Genomic DNA, 16,203 nt, shown 5'->3' on the forward strand with positions numbered 1-16,203 from the left:
AGCTGCTGAAGATCTCTGTGCTCTGAAAGGGAGGCCTAAGGAAGCAGCAATGTTGGTGCCCTCTGTAAATACTCCATTCATTGGAGCTCCTTCTCAGACCAGTGGAAAATTAACTGACCCCCAGTTCTTGTGTCATTTCTGCCTGAAAACGTTGTGGGTTCCAGCTCAGGGAATGTTCCTACCTTAGTCTGGGGCTTCCCACCCAACATGTCTGTGGCACTGGAGCTGTGAGCAGAGGCTGCCTCCTGATAGCACTGCTGAGAGTGTGACTGCAGTCCCTGCCTCAGGAACTGCTCATCCAGGGCTCAACCTAAACCCTCCCCCCAGAGCAGAGATGGGAGCTGGAGGCCTCCACCCCCATGCTGGGAGAGACACAAGCAGAGGAGCAGAATGACCATTTTCATGCACCAGCTTCCCTCCACTCACCCCCATCTCCCCTCCACTCACCCCCATCTCCCTTACCCCCAGCAGGGAAAGGGTCTCACACCAGCCCTGGCAGCTCTGGAGGCACCTGGCTGTTTGCTGCTGCTTTGAACCAGGAGGTCTCAAGCTCTGCTCCCTGCAGAGGAGCCATGGCAGCATGCAGAAGGATGCAGTCCCCATGGCTGCAGCACTATCCCCCTTTGTGTCACCCATACCAGGAGTGTGAGACTGGGCAGGGTGCCTTGTGCAGGAGCACTGCTGCAGGACCTCTCCAGACAAAAGCATTTCTGAGACTGCCAGGAGGTTTTGCTTTTTGCTGTGGTTGCTCAACCAAGTCCCTTACAGAAACTGCATTGTCCCCTTGCTGCTGTGGGTAAGGCATGGCCTCTCCTCTGGGCTCCCCTGTCCCACAGTGTGACCACTGGGCCACTGCAGACGGCAGATGGCACTCCTGTACCCCACACTCTCCTGTTGCTCCTAGCTCAACCCTGCTGCTGGGTGAGGTGCTGCTGGGTGGACCTCTGTGCATGGACTCCTCTGGGGGCCTTTGTGAGCTCCTGGGCCCCCTGCTCTTGAAATGTCAAAGCTTGCCTTGAGAGGTCTCCTTTCTGCTGGTGTCTTGGCTGTGGACTCCTTGGAGTCCCTGAGGGTGCTGATGGAGACTGTCAGTGGAGAGCTGCTGTTGAATACCCAAACCAATGGCTTTGGCCCATCCTGCACCATGGCTTTGGCCCATCCTGCACCAATGCTTCACTCTCCCAAGAGCTGGGCAGAGCAGTGTCCTGCTGTGGTGTGCCATGTCCATGGGGACACTGCAGTCACTGCTGCTCTCCATGAGCTGGAGTGACTTGGGAGCACCCTGGGGCTCCTTGCCACTAGGAATGCCTACAAGTCCCACCCCAGAGATGTGCCCCACATGGCCACCATGCTTTTTAACTCCCATCCAAGGCAACCTCCATCCTGGAGAGTTGTCACCAGGAAACTGATTAGCAGCATAGGAAGCTCCAGGCCAAGATTACAGCCATGTGGAAAAGGACATTTCCTGAACCCCGAGCAGGACCTGGCCTACTGGGGACATGGTTCACAGGAGTCTGAAGGCCAGGACCAGAGCTGCCCTAATCTTGGCCCTGCTGAAAGCCCTGGCCAAGCTCAGAGGCTTGAGCTCATCCTGAGGCAGGGTTCACCTGAGGTTTTGCAGCAAGTCCTTTCCCTGCTGGGCACACCAGGGCTTTCTGGACAGACTGAAGCAGTTTCCCAGCCTGCCACAGCCAGATCCTGCTTCACCCCTGCCACCAGGTGAGCCCCAGGATAAGGTTTTACAGTAGCAGAGGCATTAGGCCAGCACAGCCCTGGGGAATGCCTGGCAAATGAACACAGAATGGAGCGATGCTGAGATAGTGCAGTGTCAGTGGTCTGATAAGGTCTGAAACAGACAGAGCTGGCAGAAAGTGAGACTGAGCAACAAGAAAACTGCACATCCTCTGCAGCTGAGCACAACCCCCAGCACTGGGTGGGGAATCTGAGAGGGGATGGCAACACTTTCTGCCCAGCTGCTGGCCCCAGCACTGCTCCTGTGTGCCTTGGGAGAGCCTCAACACAGCTCTTGCTGCAAGACTGCCCTCAGGATCATAAACTGAAAGCATGGGAAGATGGTGCATGTCCTGCTGTCCAGGGAGCACAGGGAGGCTGAACTGGTGCAGGCTTTTCAAGTTCCCCTGTCTGATGGCAATGTAGGGAGGAAAGACTTGGAGAGGAGGACACTGTGGGCCAGCTGCATAAAGTCTGTCTTGGATAACTCCAAACTTCTGTTAGTGGCTTCAAAGACATAAAATTCACTGAGAAGGCAAAGTCCTGAGCCATGCTTTGACCTTTGAAGGGCTGGTGGAGGCTCTGCAGTCTCTCCAAGAGCCTGGACCCCAGGCAGAAGTCCTGTAGAGACCAAGGTCCCACACACAGCCCCTGGCTGGGCAAGCTCCATGGCAGAGAAAGGGGTGAGCTGGCAGCAGGTGTGAGGAGACTGCTGTGCCAGGGTGCTCCAGAGGGTAAAGGACTTTGCTTCAGACCTGCTGCAGGGCCAGGGAGTGGCTTTGTCCCTGGTGCCATGGTACAGAGCTGTGCTAGCAGAGGATCTCCTATGTCTGCCACTCTTCCATCTCTGAGATCCTTCTCCAAAGGGATCTGCTGGTTGTAGGGAGCAGCTGTTTACCAGGGATTGACTGCTACAGCAAGTGCCCTGCAGACACAGGACAGGCACTGCTGGGGGTGGCAGGGCTGAGCGTTCTGTGGGCCCAGAGTGCTGGAGGGGGACCTATGGCACAGTCCTGGGCTGGGCATGCTTGGGGAGCTGAGGCAAGCTCAGGCTCTCAGCAGGAGGAATGACCCTTTTTGGCTTGGGTCTCACCCAGTGGGCCATGGCAGAGCCTGTGGGCATGACAGGCACAGGCTAGGTAGCCCCCAGCTCCATAGCAGTGCTCAGTGCCCAGGAGGGTGTGCAGTGCCCAGCAGATGAAGGCCAGTTTTGAATGGCTTAAACATATTTTACAGAAGGTTTCTATCTCCATGCTTTCTCCCAGAATGCCTCTCCCTCTTCTTCCTCTCCCCCCAGTTTGTCAGTGAAAAACCCCCAAAACCACAGCCCAACAAACCCCAGCTATGATTTTGTTCTGATTTCAGCACAGGAACAAGAGAAGGTTAACCTCCCACCTTGGTGGGACAGAGGCAGCTGGGAACACACTGCCTGCAAAACTGCAGACACCCTGAGGAGTCTGCCCTGCTTCCAGGCTGCTGAGAAGGTGTTGGGAGAGGAGAGCAAACCATATAATGAAAGCAGCCAACTGTGCACCTCTTGTACCAAATCCCCAAGGTGTATCTTCAGCCAGAGGAGCTTGGTGGCTCATGGTGGGGCAAGCCCAACTCTGCCCACAGCTGCTGTGCTCAGGGGAGGCTGTTTGCTTGCAGAGTAAGTACAGCAGCTCTGTGTCCATCAGGGTGAACCTTCCTCTGCAGCTGAGAGGCAAAACCTGCTCCCAGCACTCACACAGCTCCAGCTCCTTCACCCAGCTTCAGCTCCTTCACACAGCTCCAGCTCCTTCACCCAGCTTCAGCTCCTTCACCCAGCTTCAGCTCTTTCACCCAGCTTTGCTCTTCTGCTTGAGGAGAAAGCACTGCAGGTTCTCCAAGCCAAAGCTTCCTTCTGTGGTGAAGTCTGCCCCGAGCCAGCAGCAGCAGCCACTGTGAGCATCACTGGATCCACGTGGAGCCACCGAACCTTGGCTGTCCCCAGGATCACAAGGCCACAGTCCCCAGGGGTTTGCTCATCTGTGCTCATCCTGGGGGATGCTGATGTTGCTGCTCTGTGGCCTGACAGCAGCAGGAAGGGTTTTGGTGGAGGTATTCCCCAAGGCTGGTGCAGGAGAGGTCAGAGTGGGGAGCTGGCAGCCCAGTGGGAGCCCTGCACTAGTGGCCTCCCCCCTCTGGCAGCTGGGAAGCATAGAGAGCGAGTGTGTGATGGAGAAACTGGTACTGCTCACTGGTCTGGATCATTCCACCCCTGCAAGGGAAAGGCAGGGCCCACTCACACCTCACTGAACCTGCAACCCCATCCCCAGCTCCCTCCCCCTGGGCAGAGATATTCCTGCTTCACCCACCACCTCCAGGTACCAGAGCTGCCCGAGGAGTCCCTGTGCGCTGCTGGGCTGCTCCAATGCAGATTAGCAACTGAACTGCCTCCCAGCTTTCCCCTTTACTCCTTGGAAAGTGGCAGAATCCAGGGGTTCTGGATTCCATGGCTGAGCTGGACAGAGCAGACCAGCTGCCAGGTTCAGAGCTGCCCTCCCTCACATCCTCAGCTCCCCAGGGCTACAAAAGCTCTGACAGCAACCCCAGCCCAGCAGCTGAGGAATCCTTTGCTGCCAGCCCAACCACATCCTCCAGCAGCCCCGAGGCTTTCCACCCACAGCTGCCCCCATGCCCCACTCATGATGCTCATCCCCATACCCCTCCCCCACCCCTCCTGCCAGGCCTGGCAGAGCTGCCTGCCCCAAGCACCAACCTGTCGATGCGCAGGTGGCAGACAATGCCCAGGATGTCCACCTGGCCCTGTGCCCTCAGCTGCTGGCAGCCGATCCTGGTGGCGATGAAGCAGCCGGTCCGGCCAATGCCCGCGCTGTGGGACAGGGAGGTGAGAGCCCTGGCACTGCCCACGGCCTGGGCCTGGAACTGGGCCTGCTCAAGCTGACACACTCCTGGTCTGGTTTGCTGCCATGATCCCCAGAGGCATACTGGAGTTCCAGTCCCAACTGCTAGGCACCAACAGACATGGGCTAGGCTCACTCTGCCATGGCAAGGGCACCTTGCCAGGGTGCATGGCCCAGCTGAAGCTGCTCTGGAATTCAAGAGCCAGTCTGTGCCCCCTGTCCCTGTGCAATGCAGGGGTCTCTGCAGCTTCTTCACCTCTGCTCCCAGGTGTGCTCTGCCCCCAGGCACCAAGTGCCCTGCACTGGGGCTGCCAGCCTGCAGCACTGTGTACCACCAGGGACAGCAGAGTGCTCTGCTCCACGGCCCCAGACTCACTTCAGCAGTGAGAGAAAATATGCAGAGGCCCTGGGAAAGAGTTTCCCAGGTGAGCTGCAAGCCATGCTCAGTAGCAGAGGCAGCAAGAGCCTGAGCTGTGAATCTGCCATGGCTCTTCCTGAGGGGTGCTGGCTCTGCTGGATAGGTGCTGGCTCTGTGGAGGGGTGCTGGCTCTGCTGGGTGCTGGCTCTGCTGGAGGGGTGCTGGCTCTGCAGACCTCTCCTGCTCCACCACAGCCCAAGGTGCACAGCAGATCTCTTTGCAGGGCAGGATGCCCTGTGCTAAACCACTAGGCTGCTGTCAGGACAGGAGCTGCTGGTCCAGCAGCTCTGCTATGGGGATCCTGTGCTCTGGGATTTCTTCACCACAGAGCATTCACAAGCAGGAGTTTCCTCTCTGGCATCTGCAGACTCACCCCAAGGTGAGGAGCACAGAGAGGCTCAGGTGAGGAGCAAGCTCTTACCTGCAGTGCACTACAATGGGCCCTGGGCGCGCTGCACCCTGCAGAGTCTCCTCCACCTTGGACACCAAGTGCAGCAGGGGCTTGGCTGACTCAGGTGTCTGCTGGTCTGGCCAGGAAGGGAAGATGATGTGCTTGAGCTGCCGGCATTCACCTTCGAGCTTTTCCAGCACACAAGAGAGAGAAATCAGGATGTGGGATCTTGGCCTTGTTGGGCAGGGCCAGATCAAGTCATGGAGTCCAGCACAAGCAGAGGCTGGGCAGCTTGTACCCATCTCATCTGCTTTCCTTCCAAATCATCTTCCAGGACAGACCCCTGGACCAGGGACAGTGGGAAGTGTACCAGCTCAGAAGATAGGAACAGATGCAGTGTCCCAGTCCTGTCCCCACAGTCCAGGCAAAGCCAGCAAGATTCTTTTGGCCAGTGTCAGCCTAGGGTGACTACTGAGAGCCCACAGGGACAGCCAGAGAGCACAGTGCCAACAAGGGCTGGAAGAGAAGCTGTGCCCAGCTGACCTCTCCTCGGTGCCCCAGGGCTGGGTCCTGCTCCCTCAGCCTCCTTTGGGAGGCAGAAGCCCTGCAGAGCCCTCCCCTGGAAGGGGGCTTAGAAGACCCAAATCTCTGAGCCATGAACCCCCTGCTCTGCTGTCACACAGCACTGCCATCCCACCAGAGAGCCCAGGGGTGTCAGGGCACTGCCAGCCCCTGCTGGGCTCCCCCTCTGCCCACAGGGTGCAGCTTGAGCTCACCTGGATGGACAGATCCCGCACCACATACTCCTGGCACTGGCTCAGCCCCTGCACGCAGATGAGGAAGGGGCCATAGGTGCCCTCCTTGTCGGGCCAGTAGTGGACACACTTCTGAAAGAACAAGGCAGAGCTTGTGGCTGTGCAGGTGCTGGAGGCATCCACTGGAGGTCTGAGCTGTCCCTTGCTCGGGGCTCTTGGGAAAGGGCAGCACTGGGGGAGGTGGGGGGGGGGGGGTGGGGGAGGGTGGGGAAGAGGTGGGAAGGAGGATGTGGAGGATTGAGAGGGGAAGCTAAGGAAGGGTCAGATCCCTCTCTCCACATCTGCTCCCCCTGCACTCTCTTCCATGCCCTGCCATGTGGCTTTCAGACCCCAGGACTCCTCAGCCCCATGGGAGCTGTGCCAGGGCCAGTCCCTGTCCTGCCAGACCCAGTCTGCCAGTGGAGGGCACAGGGAGGCTGCAGCAAGCAGGGACAGAAGGGGAGAAGGATGTGACCAGGCCAGAGGGTGAATGCTCCCAGGGGAGGTGTTGCTTGGATGGGCAGCCAGGGATGCCAGCCAAGGCACAGGTGGCCACGACAGAAGGCACAGTGCTTGGGGCCAGACGGACACTGCTGGCTGCTGCTTCTGCTGCCTCTCCCAGGCACTGCCCTGATCTCTTGATCCTATTATCGAGCTGGCAACACAGGCCTGGGGCATGGAGGGTCACATGAGGAGGGATCAAGGCTGCAGCTCTGGAGTCCTCCTCCATGTGTGATGGAGCAGGGGTGCCCTCTGAGAGCACAGCAGGGAGAACAAGCAGCTCCTGACCCCCACCCTTGGGCTCAGAATCTGTGACTGCCTTCAGCACCCCAACCCAGGCTGGCTCCTGGCCAGGGGGCACTGCCCGGGCAGGGGCCCTGGTACCTCCTTGCGCTCCTGCAGCTCGGTGATCATGACGATGAGAGGCACCTCCTCCTGCCACACCATCTCCCAGAAGTCTGTCACAGTGTTCAGCATGGGGCCCTGGGTGGCAATGTACTCCCGGGGCCGCCCTGCAAAGCCCTGCCAAGCACAGGACCCCTCAGTGATGCTGAGGGTGTGAGGGGAGCCTCAGAGCCCCCTCCAGCCCTTGGGGAGCTTTCCTGCCTCTGGAGGTGTGAGGCTGGGCCAGACAGGATACATCCTACTGACCTGTCCTTGAATGGCTTGCACAGACCTGACCAGGAACTGCCCGACATCCTCCCCACCCTCCTGCTCCCACAATCCAGGAGCAAGCCCAGGAAGCAACTCCTGTGCACCCTTGCAAGGATCCCCAGAGCAGTGATCATGGAATCATTTTGGCTGGAAAAGGCCTTTAAGCTCATCCAGTCCAACCATGCTCTAGCTCTACCAAGTGTGGTGCTAACCAACGCCCCTCAGCACCACCTCTCTCTCTTTCAAACACCTCCAGTCTGAACACCCCCAGCTCCCTCAGCTGCTCCTCCCCAGCCCTGTTCTCCAGACCCTTCCCAGCTTTCTTACCCTTCCCTGGACTTGCTCCAGCCCCTCAGTGTCCTTCTGGGAGTGAGGGACCCAAACTGAACCCAATCCTTGAGCTTTCTCCCTACTTGCTCCTCATGCTCAAGAACATTTCCTGGGATAGATTGAGCAGGAAAAGAATCATCCCCAGGTGGAGGCTGATGTGACCAAACACCTGCAGAGCTCTTCCAGACTGGCTGGTGCCTCCCAAGGATGCCAGAAGCAGCTGGGTTGTAATTTGCTGAGGTGCCCACAAATTCCAGCACTGTGACAGCCTTGGAGAGGTGAGTGGGAGGAAGGGTCAGGAGATGCCAGCTGCTCAGAGGGGGTGAGGTGGGGGTGAGATGGGGGTGAGGTGGGGGTGAGCAGTGACTGTGCATTTCTGTTAGCACTGGTGTAAGGCAGGGAGGGTGCCAGGTGCTGGTGCTGATGTATGTCCTGATGCCTGTGCACAGGGGACATACACCTGATGGAGGTGTTGGAAGGTGTCCAGAGAAGGGTCACAAGAATGAGCAGAGGGCTGGAGCTGCTCTGCTCTGGAGACAGCCTGAGAGAGTTGGGGTTGTGTAGTCTGGAGAGGAGAAGGCTCCCAGGAGACCTTCTTGTGGCCTTCCAGGATCTGAAGGGGACTACAAGAAAGCTGGGGAGGGACTTTTGAGGGTGTTGGGTAGTGATAGGACTGGGGGGGATGGAGCAAAACTAGAAGTGGGGAGAGTCAGACTGGATGTCAGGAAGAAGTTCTTGCCCATGAGGGTGGTGAGAGCCTGGCAGAGGTTGCCCAGGGAGGTGGTGGAAGCCTCATCCCTGGAGGTTTTTGCAGCCAGGCTGGAGGTGGCTGTGAGCAACCTGCTGTGGTGTGAGGTGTCCCTGCCCTGGCAGGGGGGTTGGAACTGGATGAGCCTTGAGGTCCCTTCCAGCCCTGACAACTCTGTAATTCTATGATGTGAAGCTGCTCTGGCAGTAGTCCCCTGCTGGCCATGCTCAGACCCTCCTTTGGACCCTCAAGCCTCCCAGCAGCTTTAGGCATGGTGCTGCTGTAGCCCTCAAGGCTAACTAGAGGATGCTGGCACCCCATCCTGCTGCTGGCACCTCAGCCTACTGCTGGAACCTCAGCCTGCTGCTGGCACCTCAGCCTGCTGCTGGCTCACTGGAGCCCATGAGCACCACCAGAAAGTAAATGCTGCTGCTAAATGCCCTCCAGCTCCAACCTGCCCCCTCAGACCACCTTCTGGCACACCAGAGGGCCCTTTGCTGGGCTCCTTGTCCAAGTCCCACATTCCCAGGCTCTGTTCACTGCCATGCACCCAGAATGGCTGCTGAGCCACCTCTGCCTCCCAGCACCTCTGGCCTGTCCTAAGGAGAAGGATGCTGCAATGAGATGAATTGCTCTGAAAGAAGCCTTCCAAGCAGGCAAAGCTGGCACCTGGCTGGCACAGGAGCCTGTTTCAAGGTAACACAGGGCTCAGCAGAAGTGACTGCAGCCTGGAAGGCTCCTCATTTGCACAGGAGGGTATCACAGATCAGTCTGCCTGAAGTAACACCCTTGGGTCCAGGGACTTCTCAGGCTCTAGAAAGGGACCTGACTGGGTGTCAAAGATAGGCCAAGTCCTCCCTTTTGGTAGCTTTCTTCCTGGGAAACAACCCCCTGAGAGCAAATTCCTGGATGTGCAAGTGTTGGGCAGCATCAGGCTGTGATGACCTCTGGGCCAGACAATGGACTGGGCATGAGGAGGAGCTGGAGAAGCTATTGCAAGGGATCCCATATGGGTGCTCAGCTGAGGGTAGGCACCTCAGGACACTTTCCCACCTGAAGGGAGAGCATCTCTGCCCTGTGCAGGTCGAGCCACATCTCTGCAGCCCAGGAAGAGCTGCCAAGTTCAGACTGCTGCCCCAGGGCAAGCACAGAACAGTAGGTGACAGCCAGAGCCAGATGTGTGTGTCCCAGCGTGGCACCTGCTGCACTGAGGAGCTGGCACTCTGGTGCCTGGTGAGCTCTGGGCTCACCCCTGGCAGCCAGCTGGCTCTGAGTGGGCACAGCACTCACCGTGATGTAGTTGGCATTTATGTAGCTGCCTTCCTCCTGGCTTCCTGCCCTCCTGAGGCAGACTCGGCTCTCAGGATCTGAAAGACATGGCAGGCATTGCCCACAGCCTGGCCCTGCCCATGTCCCCTGCCTTAGCTCCACAGGCTAGGGCTGAGTCCTCCAGCTCCACACCACACTCAGAGCTGGCTGCACCCAACCTCCATGCCCCACTTCACCCTTTGCTACTGTGGCAGGGTACAGCCAGCCATGCCCACACATGCCTGTGCCTCAGCTGTGGGGTAACTCAGGACCCTCCAGGGCCTTCCCACAGAGCCCAGCTAGAGCCCAGTCAAGTCCTTCTGTAATGTTCAGACTTTACACATCCAGCAGCAGGCCTCTGGGACATGTAAGGCCCCATGGTGGCAGGGAGCAGCCCAGGCTGAGCTGTCACATGCTGCACCCCTTGGGAACACAGCCCAGGGACTCTCCCCGTGGGCCACCCCAATGTGCAGCCCCTGCAACACAGCATCCAGCTGCTGCAACATGGAGAGCAGCAAAAAGCATGGCAGGGACACCTAAAGCACCCAGGAGTGCCCATCTCAGTGCCAGGGCTGCTCGGAGTCACTCCTCTCCCATGCACACCCCCAAATGAACACCCCCCAAATGCACACACCCCCACCCTGTGCACTGCAGGTGGCACCCAGGAGGCAAAGGGATGCAGTGGCACATACTGGGCAGGATGGTTTTGTATCTGTCCTTGGAGGCATGCCCAGGGATCTGCAGCTCCTCAGGACTGACAAAGTTGGGTGGAATTCTCTGCAGGGGAGAGAAGGCTGTTAGGGACCCCCCCTGCTGCCTGTGACCCCCCACCCCATGGCACTGCTGCTCCTCCAGGCAGTGGGAGGCTGACCTGGGGACCCAGCAGCACCACCAGAGAGGTCAGCTTCCAGGATGAGCTCTGTCCTTCCCCTAGATGTGGAGGGACACCTTCCAGAGGCCATCCTGAGGGCACAGCTTGACATGGGAGGCCAGGACAGACTTTCCAGGGACACAGAAGGGACTTGTGTGCACCGGGGAGGGGGCAGTCAAGGGGTACCCAGGTCCCTCCCCCATGTTTGTTGGCCCACATCACTTTCCCTGCTGCCAGTGGTGTGGGGCACAGCTGGGCTTGGAGCCTCCCTCAGAGGTGTCCACCCCTGCTGGTTCTCTCCATGCCAACCCCTGCCACCCCTCTTGTGAGGAGGGAGGGAGAGAGGAGAAGAGCATCACACCGAGAACTCCTCCTGGAGCTGCCTCAGGCTCTGGGCGTGTTGCTGGAGCTTCTCTCTGCTCAGCAGGTGGCTGGATGTCCTCAGGAAGTGCAGGGTGACATCCCGGGGTGTGCAGACAGCCTGGATGGGCTCCACGCTCCCCAGGGAGCTCATGTCCAGCACCAGCGACATGTTGGAGCCCCTCCTGCGAGGCAAAGGGGTCCTGAGGTGACCTCCTGCCACCCTGGGACAGGAGCACAGCTCATCCTGCCAGGCTCATCCTGCCAGGCCATCAGGTAGAGACAGTGCACACCAAGCAAAGGCCAGGCAGAGGGTAACAGGATGAGGAGAAGGGACAGGCAGAGGCCCCAGAAGAGGAGCAGGGAATTAGCTGCCCCTTGCATTTCTGTCTGGGAAGCCCTCAAGGGTGGTGCCTAGGTTGGGGCTAGGCTGGGCTGGGAGGGTCAGGGCTTCCTCCACACTCAGACCTGGGCAGGCACCAGGCTGGCAGGGCTGGAGAAGGAAGCTTGGGGGAGCCTAAGGCCTGGGGCTGAGCAGAGCTGTGGGCAGCTGCCAGGGCAGTGTCTGTGCTGCAGGGGGTGCCCAGCAGTGCTCACCTCTCCTGCAGGCGCTTCCTGGCAGCGGGGCTGGCCCTGTCTGCCTTCTCCATGGCTGCCCCAGCTGCCCAGCTGCCCTTAGGAACTCTGCAGCACATCAAGCAGGCTTGTACCATACTGTGGCAGCCACAAGGCCCTTGTCCTGAGGCACAGGGAGTGGGCACAGGGGACCCTCAGCTCTCGGGGAATCAAGGAGCCATCAGATGAGGAGCAGCTGGAAAAGAAAAGTCAGATCTGAGAGATCCCCTGAGGCCAGGAGGAAGCCCCAGGACATGGTGCCTGAGCCAGGGAGTGGCTTCACAGCTTCAGCTGCCCTAGGAACAGGACCCCAAGTCCCTGCATCTGGGTGAGTGGCACAGGGAGAGCTCTCAGCATGCCCACTCCCTGGGACACCTGCAGCACTGCAGCACAATCACCCACTGGCCACCCTGGGCATGGCACCAGCAGCCATCTGCCTGCACCAAGCAGAGGACACCACAGGCTGTGCTGGTGGGCCGTGGTCTGCTTTGGGGCGAGCTCAAGGTGCACTCAGGCACACATGGCTGTGTGGTCCCAGCCCTTCCCTGGCATGTCTACTGTGACCTGGGCACATGGTGAGGAGGAAGGACCCACAGCAGGTGGGACAGTGTGGGCTGTAGGCACCACAAGGAGCCTGGCCAGCTCCTGCTCTTAGCAGCTGTGGGACCAGGCAGCTTCAACAGCCTCACAGCTCTGGAGGGGCCCTGGGACAGACTCCTCCATCTCACAGGCCTGAGCAACTGTCAAGAGGAAACTGCTTTGTCTGCATGGCTGAGCCCAGCTGGAGGAGGGTGTCAGGTCTCAACTGTCACCAGCCTTGGGACAGCCCCTGGCAGGGGTGGGCAGGTGATGCTGGTTCACCCCTGGGCAGAGATCCTCATGGTGCAGGCAGCACCCTGGGACTGTGAAGCTCCTTCTCTCCCCAGCTACCCCCATAAGGAGGAGACAGCCACAGAGAGGGAATGCTGCAGAGTCAGAACTCTTGGGGTGAGCTCCCATCAGCTCAGGGAGGTCCTGCAGAGCAGCAAGTCCATGCTGTGGCTGTGCCATCTGGGAACGTGGCCAGGGCAGGAGATACTCCCCATACCCTGCTGGGGGGTGGCACTGCTGCTGCTGCCATGCACACCATACCCATGCCCTAGAGCCTGAGCTGCTGGTGTGCCCCTGGCCAGGCAGAGTAAGAATGGCTGCTCCCCAGGAGCCTCAGCCAGGAGCGATCCTGCCCAGGGAGGGCAGCAGGCTCCAGCCTCAGCAGCCATCCCTGCACGTTGGCCAAGAAACACCTTGGAAGATGCCCAGGCCAAGCCCATGGCAGGCAGGAAAGCCCCGGGAAGTGCCCCAGCTGCTGGCACCTGCAGGGAAAGGGTCCCCATCACCTTCCCCAGCATCCCAACCCTGCCCAGCATCCCAACCCTGCCCAGGAACGAGCATATGCCCACTACCCGTGGGCACCAGGGCCTGGCAGTGCCCTGGCAGAGGTCCCCTCTCCAGCGGGAGGCACGGGTGGGCTCTGGGGCTGCCTACCTGCTGCCCCGCGGCGTGGGCTCCGTCGGTGGCGGCAGCAGCCCGCGGGCTGTGGGTCTGGCAGCAGGGCTCCAAAGTGTGCAGGAAGCTGCTTATCAAAGGAGCTGCTGCCTCTGCCGCTTCCTCTCCTCCTTCTCCCCCGCCCCGCCGCCCACACACATACCGTCCACGGCCGCACCGCCGCCGCTGCCTGCGCCGGGCCCAAGCCCCGGCCCCGCTCCCCCTGCGCGGCACCCTGCGGGCACTGCCCTGCCTGCCCCGCGTCCTGGAGAGCCCCCACGGGCAGCTCTGGCAGGGCCGCAGAGTGTGCTCGGTGCCCTCTGCCACCAGCTGTGGCCGGTGCCAGCTTCAGCCCCTGGGGCGTGGAGGGGAGGTCCAGCCATGGGGCTCTGGCAGGAGGCTTGCGGCAGGGTGCAGCGGTGCTGCTCTGGGAACGCCAGACCCTACCTGCCCTGCAGGGACCTGGAGGGGTTCTCCTGCCCCTGCCACCCTGCCCGTGCCCCCTCGCTCAGGCTGTGCACCCACCATACCCCCGTCCTGCTGCACGGTGAGCCAGGCCCTGGCACTCAGTGCCAGCCCACATACATTGGTCCTTGTGCCACACCATTGCCCTAACCGTGTCCCTGTGGGTGACACCTGCCACTCCTCTGCACTCAGGATGATCCCTGGGCACCTCGGGAGGAGATCCATCGGCTTCCCTCCCCAGCAGGGCATCAAGGGGGTATATTCTGGGAGGAATGTCCCTGGAGGGTCTGGCCCAGGTGGGACAGATCTGCCCTTGGGACACTGCACATCCTTCCTCCCGATGCCTACTGCTGCCTCAGCCCTGCCACTCTTCCTGTTTGTGCCTGCCCGGGCTGTGGGCAGAGACACTGCAGGCTTCCTTCCTCTTCTCCCCCACCCCACTGTGCTGCATCCCCACCAGCCATCAGGGACCACACAGCCCTGGTACCTTCTCCCTGGGCCACACTGCTGGCTCCTCCTTACTGACGCAGGGACCCCCTGCCCTGTGCCACTTCCAGCTCAGCTCAGTGCTGTGGCCAAGACTGCCCCTGGGATCTGCACTGAGGGGCACCAAGCTGGAAAGGTGCATGTCCATCATGTGTTTGAAGGAACATGTCCACAGGGGTGCCAGGGTGCCACAGCAACTTCTGCACTGCAGGTCCGTGAGAGACCTTCTCAGTGCCACCTTGTACCCAAGAGCTGGGACATCAGGGCCTAAGCTCCAGAGCCTAGTGCTGGACCTGGCCAGCATCACCAGCAACCTGGAGACAAAGGCCACCAGCAGCTGTGCCTTGTAGAACCCAGGATGCCACAGATTCTGCAGGCCTGCTCTGGACTCTGCATCAGGCCTGAGGAGTTGTGCTCTGTCCCATATGGGGCACCCCCCATGGTGTGACTGTCTTCCTCAGCTGACCAGCAGTGCAGTGCTGGTGCCCCAGTAGGGACAGGAGCATCACACTGCCAGCTAATGCAGAACCTCCCTTCCCCAGCAAGGCTGAGGCTGGCACTGAACCTGCCCTCCTTGTGTAGTGGGCACCCCTCCTATCTGGGTGGCTTTGAGCTCAAGGGGTCACTGAGGTTGAAGCCAAGATGCAAACCCCTGGGGCCACCCTTTTTGCCTTCTGTTGACCTGACCTGACCCTGCTCAGACCTCTTCCTGCTCTGGCACTGGCACAAGCAAGGGACAAGTTCAGCATGGCATCAGGGCAGACACCAGGAAGCCTCCAGCACACACAAGCCATTGGGCACAGCAGTGACATCCATGGCCCCACACTCACCACACCCTGCCCAGCTGCCACGTGCCTGTGATGGGGAGGATGGAGTCAGCTGGACCCCCACAGACCTTGTAGGGTGCAGGGAGCATCCACAAAGCTTAGCAGCCAGCACAGGTGTAGGGAAGCAGAGCTCCAGTCCCCAAAGCTGCACTGCCCAGGGACCCTGGCTGTACCAGAGTGGCACCATGGGCACAGGGCACAGCGAGCAGGAGACTGGAGGGCACCACTGGCCTTTGGCAGCTGGATTTTGGCCCAGAGGGAATGGCAACCAAAACAGGAGAGACAACATCAAGCTGCAAAAGTGGTGTGGAAAAAAACTGTGGAAGCCAAAAGCTCCCTGGGTGGTGCCAGTTTGGATGATCTGTGCCCAGTGGCATTCCAGAGGTTTGATGGCCATTTCAAAGGGCTTGGGACCCCCTCAGCACTAAGACCCTTTCTCCTCCTGCCAAATGTTGTCTTGCTCATGAAACCCTCCTGAAAGCTGCAGTGATGGCTGCAAAGGAACAGGGTCCCCAAGGAGGAGCTCGAATCCCCATCCCTGGAGGGGTTTCAGAGGCACAGATGTGGTGCTGAGGGACAAGGGTTAGCACCAACCTGGCAGAGTTAGAGAATGGTTGGCACAGATGATCTTAAAGGCCTTTTCCACCTGAAAGAATTCTGTGATTTTTATGATTCCATGAACAGTTGTTTGGTTGCCCTGGATCCTGGCTCATTCCTGTGCCATGGTAAGACCATGCACCATGATGAGGAGGCATTTCCTCTGCCTCTGACACAACACAGGCAAGGTCCAGGAAAGCACTACAGAAACCCCTGAAGCACTCTGCCACTCATGGACACTTGACTGGGCTGCAGCAAGAGAAGTGTGGCCAGCAGGGCCAGGGAGGGGGTTCTGCCCCTCTGCTCCACTCTGCTGAGACCACACCTGGAGCTCTATGTCCAGTTCTGGAGCCTCTGTTCCAGGAAGGATCTGGAGGTGTTGGAAGGTGTCCAGAGAAGGGTCACAAGGATGAGCAGAGGGCTGGAGCTGCTCTGCTCTGGAGACAGCCTGAGAGAGTTGGGGTTGTGCAGTCTGGAGAGGAGAAGGCTCCCAGGAGACCTTCTGGTGGCCTTCCAGGATCCGAAGGGGGCTCCAAGAAAGCTGGGGAGGGACTTTTGAGGGTGTCAGGGAGTGATAGGACTGGGGAGGGATGGAGCAAAACTAGAAGTGGGGAGATTCAGATTGGATGTCAGGAAGAAGTTCTTCCCCATGAGGGTGGTGAGAGACTGGCAGAGGTTGCCTAGGGAGGTGGTGG

The 16,203-nt window shown here is 59.6% G+C and overlaps 1 protein-coding gene across 1 annotated transcript; it reads right to left on the reverse strand.

Moving 5' to 3' along the window:
• Nucleotides 1–3,879: 3,879 nt before the first annotated feature.
• On the reverse strand, nt 3,880–11,707 carry PTPN7 (protein tyrosine phosphatase non-receptor type 7). The gene is made up of 9 exons (XM_054395929.1): nt 11,592–11,707; nt 10,996–11,179; nt 10,456–10,540; nt 9,746–9,822; nt 7,108–7,245; nt 6,205–6,315; nt 5,459–5,616; nt 4,475–4,588; nt 3,880–3,973 (listed from the first exon to the last, which is right to left on the reverse strand). Exons 1-9 carry the CDS (start codon nt 11,705–11,707, stop codon nt 3,880–3,882), a joined length of 1,077 nt encoding a protein of 358 aa, XP_054251904.1.
• Nucleotides 11,708–16,203: the final 4,496 nt, after the last annotated feature.

The sequence above is a fragment of the Indicator indicator genome, chromosome 35 (genome assembly GCF_027791375.1).
Source record: "Indicator indicator isolate 239-I01 chromosome 35, UM_Iind_1.1, whole genome shotgun sequence".
Taxonomy (NCBI): Eukaryota; Metazoa; Chordata; class Aves; order Piciformes; family Indicatoridae; genus Indicator; species Indicator indicator.

What these genes read in the sequence shown, in the direction of transcription:
- PTPN7 (XM_054395929.1), bottom strand. Translation starts at nt 11,707, where the DNA reads ATGGTACAAGCCTGCTTGATGTGCTGCAGAGTTCCTAAGGGCAGCTGG. An exon ending in AGCTGCAGGAGCGCAAGGAG is followed by an intron (nt 6,316 to 7,107) that starts GTACCAGGGCCC and finishes TTGTTCTTTCAG; the next exon opens with AAGTGTGTCCACTACTGGCC. An exon ending in TGCGGGATCTGTCCATCCAG is followed by an intron (nt 5,617 to 6,204) that starts GTGAGCTCAAGC and finishes GTGCTGGAAAAG; the next exon opens with CTCGAAGGTGAATGCCGGCA.